This window comes from Martes martes (assembly GCF_963455335.1).
Source record: "Martes martes genome assembly, chromosome: 18".
In the NCBI taxonomy this organism is placed as follows: Eukaryota; Metazoa; Chordata; class Mammalia; order Carnivora; family Mustelidae; genus Martes; species Martes martes.
In genome coordinates, this window is record NC_137906.1 from 20,984,112 (window position 1) to 20,991,190 (window position 7,079).

Below are 7,079 nucleotides of genomic sequence, written 5' to 3' on the forward strand. Positions count from 1 at the left end.
CCTGTTGGCAGAGTTGGCCACTTTATCGGGATCTTTCTTAGTAGCACAGCTTAGGGGATGCTCAATTCCGGCCCTGGGTAAATGGCTACGGCCCAAAGCTGCTCTCGGAGTACGATGAGAATTTTCGGCTGGGTAGAGAGAGGCCCAAGTAATTCCGAGGAAGAGCCGACCTAGCGAATCTGCGGACCCTCCTGTGGGCGGGGCCGATGCGCCGCGCGCAGAGGGCGTGGCCAGGGCGTGTAAAGCCCGGCGTCGCGGGGGCGCTTCCTGTAGGACCCACCGAAACCGTGCGGGCTGGGAGGGGTGCCCAGAAGGTGGAAAAATACAACCGACAGTGGTGACTCAGGCCGTTTGCCTGGCGTCGCACATAATGTGGGGAAGGTTTTCCTGTCGCTATCCCCCTTGGGCCGTTAGCTGTTTAAGATGCCCATATGACAGATTGGGAGACTGAGGCCGGCAGAAAGTGCCGCATTTTACCTATACTCGATCCACCATTCGTGATTAAGTCGAAGCCTGCCTCAAAGTAATGTTACAAGACTTGTGGGGCCTAAAAGCCCTAGAACAGGTCTTGTGAAAAATAAACTAGTACGGGCTGGGTTGGTCGATTATCCAAGCATCATGGTCCCATTGCCCCGTTTTCAGCTGGGGGTGTGGGGGAGGCCCTGTGCTTACGTGGTCCCGCCGCTCGAGGGCAGCATCAGCCCAGGCGCTGAGGTCACCGAGGCCGGGCATCCTTTTCTTTGGCTGGGACGCAGGGCATCTTGGTTTCTGGGTAACGGCATTCCCAGGAGGCCCCTCGGCTTGAGCTGAGGATGCCCTAGCTTTCATATATTTCTACCTACGTTAGTTCCTCACTGTGTGACCTTGGGCAAGCCACTGACCTCTCAAGATTCCTCCTCTGAAAAGATGTTAATTCCTGTCACACGGGACTATTGCAGGCGTCGGAACAGTGCAGGAAAGGCAGGCCTGGTTCATGCAAATTAACTATTCTAATAGGAAAAGAGAAAAGACGAACTGGACCGAGGTCTCACGCGGTAAGAATAGATGGATTAGAACCCCTTAAAAATTTGAGGAAAATTAGGATGAAAAGAATTTACAAAAAAGCATGGGTGATGAGAGCAGATTCCTTTGTCCCAGTTCAAAAGTATTGGCTTATATCAGACAGAAAGAGATGCCCCAGGCTATGGTAAAGGTAGTCCAAGTTTTCATTGGCTTTGGGCAAGATCCTCAGTTTTCTCAGGCCTGTTCCTTATTTCTGAAATGCAAATAATAAAGACTTGTCTCTTGAGGTGGTTTTGAGAGTAAAATACGATTATCTAGCTTTTAGTATGTAGTAGTCGCTCAAGAAAGTTACACCAAAAGAAACACTCTAAATCCACAGTTTCCACTGAGATGAGATGGAGACTCTGGGCTCAGGAACAAGAGTACAAAAATTTTTAGCCTTGGAATAACTCAGTCTCCAGATCAGGAGCTGTTGGCCCCCGTCAGCACCAGAAGGGGTCATATCTGGAACCATTCTTTTCCACCCCCAGGTACACCTGCTTGCACCTGGCTCTTGGGAGTAAGTCACCTGCGGGCACCTGCGCAAATGAGTGGGTTAAGCATCTGCCTTTAGCTCAGGTTACGATCCCACAGTCCTGGGATGGAGACCCATGTCGGGTTCCCTGCTCAGTGGGGAGTCTGCTTCTCTCTGCTTGCACTTTCTCAAATGAATAAAATATTTAAAAAAAAAAGAAAGTCACCTGATCCCAAGGAGGCGTCCCCTTCACCCCATTCAAAGCCACAGAGACATCTGTGAAACACATTTTATTATACAAAACAAGGTGCATCAAAACCTCAGTGTCAGAATAGCTCTGTATTCCAAGGGCTAGTGACTGGACCTTCTCCCTTAAAAACCCTCTCTCCCCACAACCCTTGCTAGGGAGTCAGGTTGGTCACAGAGGCCCTCAGTCTCCAAAGATCTCCAGCCCTAGCCTAGGAGAGTAGGAACCAGACACAGAAGCTTAAGTGTGGGTATAGGGCAGTGGAGCAGGCACTTGAACCTCCGAAAAAATACGAAGGCTCCTAGAAATGCTGGACCTATGTCTGCGATAGAACCACCCAAATCCTTGTCTACGGCAACGAAAGCAAGCATGTGGAACCCATCAAAATCTGGAGATGGGGAAAAGCTTCCCCCACATGCCTACCATAGATTCTACAAAAATAAAGCAAGGGTTGACCGCCTTCTGAGGCAGCTGAGTGGGTGTGCAACCTTCTGACCTCCACATCCTGTATAGGGATAAGCGGCTAAGGGTCAGCACCAAAGGTCTGACCAGGGTCTCCCTGCCTCCCCTCTACCTACCATGATCCTTGGACTGAAGACCTTCTACTTCCTCCCTTGCTCCTCCCAGCCCAGATGTAGACAGACTGGGATAGACCGACAGGGAGAATCCCTGGGAATGTGGAAGCTGCCCCAAGGACCCTGAAGGCGGGAATCTGGTCTCTACCTGAGAGTGGCCACAAGAATTGGCTCCAAGCAGGGGCAGGGAATGGGGTCTGCGGACCTGGGTCCCCTCGCAGACCAGAGGGAGGCAGTGTTGGCAACGGTGGCTCACATCAGCCTCACACAGCCTGCAGCTCCCCCTGCAGGCGACTCAGCTCCTCCAGCTCCTGCTTGTGGCGGTCTGTCTTGTGTGCCACCAAGGAGCGGTAGAAATGCAGGGCGAAGGCCACGAACACAAGCCCCACAGGTACCATGATCGCCGTGGAGGCCATGGCCGCTTGCCAGCCTGGTCCGTGGGCCCCTCCACCAACACATGCTTGCCGGGGTGGGCAGGCCTCAGACGGCTCAGACTGTGATGGAGCTACGGAAGTAGAGGAGGGCTTGGAAGCTGGACTAAGGGAGGTGGTCAGTGGTAACAGAGTCCCAGGCACCTGGGAGGCAGGCACCACGGAGGCTGGTGTGCCCAAGGGCGTCCCAATGGGCACAAACTTGACCCAGCCCACCAGGACAACTTCAGCGAGGAAGAGGAAGGTGCCCAAGGCAGTGGAGAAGCCCCAGGCCAGCTCCACGTAACGGTGCAGTCGCTGGTGTGGCGACTGGTGGACAGAGTTGAGGTTGTGGATGTTGCTAACGGCTTCTATGTGGGGCAGCAGACACGTGGAGACCATGAGTGCAAAGAGGTGCACAGCTACGAGCACGGTGGTGCAGGCACTAAAGGCCACCAGCAGGCCTGGCGGGTACTCGTGGTCACTCTCCAGCTGTACCTCCACCATGGCCACCTGTGGGGACAGAGGAGACGGACTGAGGGTTGTCTTGCCTGTTGCTATACATCATCGGTGTACCCCTAGGGCCTAGAATGGTGGTAAGGCTTCGTGTTGTTCTGGCTTTGGTTTCTGCACCTGGCTATCAAGAGAGCTGACACACCGGCTGAAAATCTTACCTTGTTATGGGGGTTAAAAAAGCAGATTCTAGGGGCTCCTGGGTGGCTGGGTCAGTTAAGGGTCTAGCCTTCGGCTCAGGTCATGATCCTGGGATCGAGCCCCACATCAGGCTCCCTGATCAGTGAGGGTCTGCTTCTCCCTCTCCCTCTCTAATAAATAAAATCTTAAAAAAAAAAAAAAAAAAAGCAGATTCCAGAGCTGGGCTTCCTGGGTTTACTCTCAGCTCTACAAGCTGTGGAATCTTGAGCAAGTGATTTAGCTCTATGCCTCCATTTCCTCATTTGGAAAGTGGGGATTGATAATGGCACCTTACTTGCCTTACAGGGTTCTTGTGAAAATTAAACGAGATAATGTACACCAAGCACTAAGCACAGTATAAGGCGCACAGTAAGCACTAGGTGTTTGTTACTTATTAGTAGGGTTATTAACTGTTATTAATACTGGTGTTATTATTAGTGGTCTAAACACTGTTAAGAGGTTCTGGGGGCAGGACTGACCCCAGTCCTGTCAGCCAGTCCTGCCAGGGGAGAGCAAGGCTCTTAAGAACACTGAAGTCCAAGGCCAGAGTTTGCAAAGTGGTGTACCCTGAACCCAAGCCAACTTTACACACATGTTTTGCTTCGTACAGTGTGTTTTTTAAGAAACTAGTCTGTACTTTTAAAACTCAAGAGATTTCCTATAAATATCCTTATTTCCAGATCCTCTTGAAAATTTGGAAGATCTGGTTACACCAGACCCACATTCTTCCATATCAACTATAGCTAGATTTGGCTCATTAACACCCCCTTGGACAGGTCATGGGGTCTCCTGATAGCCACAGTCCCCACTCAGCCAACTTGGCGTCCACAGTACCTGCCTGTCCTTGCCAAATATTTGTTTTGATGATTCTAGGGTTGTATAAATTCGGATTCCAGAGCCTGACTACCTAAGTTCAAATTCTGCCACTTCCTTGCTGTGGGACCCTGGACAGGTGTCTTAACATCTCTGATCCTGTTTTCTCATCTGTAAGACAGCCATAGCAGTGGTACTTACTTCACAGAATAATAAATGTGAAACACATAAAAGCTGGTACTGCATGACAGGGCAATACAATTTGTATCATGTTTTTCTAACCCAGGCTACCTAGATCCCAGAATCTAGATCTCTCCCCATGCCTGGTTCTTGCAGGATCCATTAGATTGCTCTGGGGCTGGGGGAAGGAAGAAGGTACACAGCCTGGAGGGTGGTGGTAGGGAGACAAGGCTAAGTATTTTGGGAAATTGGGCCATGGCGAGTGTTCACAGTTTTCCACAGACAGAGATCTGGGCCAGGCCCAGGCCTGGTTTCTGCCAGAGCCTGACCCAGCCTTGCTCTTCCCCCACAGACCTGGGGCCATTCCTGCCCTCAGAACCTACTCATCTGGCCTTTAGAAGGACCTGGCATTTAAGCTGTCACGCCAGCAACGTGCAAGTCCAGCAGCAGGCTTGGGAACAGGCTGGACCGTGGGATGCATGGGGGTGGGGGACCTCCCTCAGCTAGGTCCATGAAGTCACTTCCTTCCCTCTGCACTCCATACAGGTGAAAGGGAGCCACTTCCTTGTCCCTAGCTGACCCTATGTCAGGAAAAGTGGGCTGGCCCATACAGAAAACCAGAGACCTTGGATGACTCCTAGAGATAGACTTTTCCTCTCATCATTCAGATACAAAGCCTTTGGTAAAGAGCAGGGCAGAGACTAGCGCAAATCACCTAGCGCTGTGACCCCCTCTATCCATCCCCATCTCCACGCACTCCTATGAAGATCCCCCTCCAGCTTGCTTTCTCCTTCCCACCATGATGGTGGAGAAAGTCCGAACTAACAACAGTTCAGGGATCCAGGGTCCCAGTTCGTTCTGCAACCTTCATCTGCTGAGCACCCTTGGCAGAGGCACTGGCACATTTGGGGCCTGGGTTTCTGTGCCTGTCCAGTAAACAGGCAGTCTGAGCCATCTCCGATGTGTGTCTTGCTCTGACATGCTGGGATCTAGAGCTTCACAAGAGTCAGCTTGTCCCCGGGGCAGCTATTTGCAGGCTACAGAGGGCGCACCCTCTATGATCTCACAGTTTCCCACTGGCCCTCGAGGATTTGGATGCCTGTCCAGGGCCACACAGCTGGCCACAGGCCCAGAGGACACAGGATTTGTGTCTGCTGACTCCTCCTGACCCCGGGACTCCAGCCCCATTTCCTGTGAGGCCACCGCGAGGACCGTTAGCTGGTATCATCCTCCCACACGTGCCGTTTATCAGATCAGAAATCATGTATCAGCTTCCCAATCACCTTCTTTCCCCAGCAGCTTCCTCAGGGGCCATCCCCTCTGCTCAAAGCTGTCCTGGGTTACAGCAAGAACTCTCTGTGACTGCTAGGGACTGGCCACCCTCCTGGGGGACTACTACATCCAGTTTATTTTCTTTGACTCTCCCAGTTCTGTTTATACAACCCCCACATAGCTCTGATTTGCCCTGGACTCTCTCATGGGAACTTGGTAATGACTTCTGCCTGGAACCACGCTCCTGGACCTCTCTGCCCCACCCTTGCATATATACTCCCCTTGGTGATCTGTCTTCCCCTCATGACACCTTTGGGGCTTTTTACTTCCAGTGGCCCACTTCATGCTAAGGGTTTACACACACACACACACACACACACACACACACACACACCCGTAAAAAGGGAATCGAGTAGTCCCTTGGGACCTTGTTGGTCCTCCTTTACCTCTTAAAAACCCTTCCCTTTCCTCTGTCTCATCTCCTTTGGGTACCCGTTCGCTTCGCCCACGACCCCCTGCCCCCATGTGCCTCAGCCCCACCCCGGGAACCCCCTGCCTCCCCTCACCATGGCGAAGCCCGAGAGCAGGGCAGACGTGCGGCTGGAAGCTTTGAGCTTGGCCCGGCTGAGGTAGAGGCGGCGCCAGCTGAGCGCCCGCAGCGAGTGCTGACTGGCCCCCATAAGGTCCAGGTAGCCGCGGTGCACGAACTCTCGGTACGTGGCCGAGCCCGCGGGGCTCTCGGCCTCCGGGTTCAGCGGGGCCTGTTCGCCCGCGTCCCCCTCGCCGCCCTTCATCCTGGGGGCCGCAGCACTGGGCGGGCTGGGTGGTCACGGGGGCGCCGAGTCGCCCCGGGGGCCCCACGAGGGGCGGCCCAGGTCGGCGGAAGGCCCCATCCCTCGGCGGGGCGAGCGGGGATGCTGGCGGCGGGCGCCCAGGAAACGGCGCCCGGGCGGAGCAGGAAAAGCAGGCGTCCGCGGGCAGCCCCAGGGGCCGGAGCTAGAGAGCAGAGGCCGAAACCGGAACTGGGGCGGAGGCGGAGCCGGCCACATGATGGGGTGGAGCTCGGGGGTGGGGGGCAGGGCGGGGAGACCGTCGGCAGAGGTCCCAAGGGACCTCGCGACCCCAGGCCACTTCGCCATCACCCAGGCGCCCGAGCTCCAGCCTAGGAGTGGGAGTTCCCGGGCCTGGGACAGTTCGGCACACTTGGACACCCTCTAGATGCCCAGACGTCCAAATCCCTTCCCGTTAGTGGTGAGCTGGGAAGAGGTGAACCTATCTACCTGTAGGGACCGCAGGAAGTCCGGCATCCTCAGTTCCGAGAAGCCTAGGAGGTCCTAAGGACCCCCCCATCCATCCAAACAGCCCCCTTCTCC

General features: G+C 54.2%; 1 protein-coding gene across 1 annotated transcript; it reads right to left on the bottom strand.

Annotated features, from left to right (window-relative positions):
* Positions 1 to 1,791: 1,791 nt before the first annotated feature.
* Positions 1,792 to 6,715, bottom strand: ORAI3 (ORAI calcium release-activated calcium modulator 3). The gene is made up of 2 exons (XM_080829794.1): positions 6,273 to 6,715; positions 1,792 to 3,261 (listed from the first exon to the last, which is right to left on the bottom strand). The coding sequence occupies exons 1-2, from the start codon at positions 6,498 to 6,500 to the stop codon at positions 2,602 to 2,604; spliced, it is 888 nt and encodes a 295-aa protein (XP_080685920.1). The 5' UTR covers positions 6,501 to 6,715; the 3' UTR covers positions 1,792 to 2,601.
* Between the last annotated feature and the right edge of the window lie 364 nt (positions 6,716 to 7,079).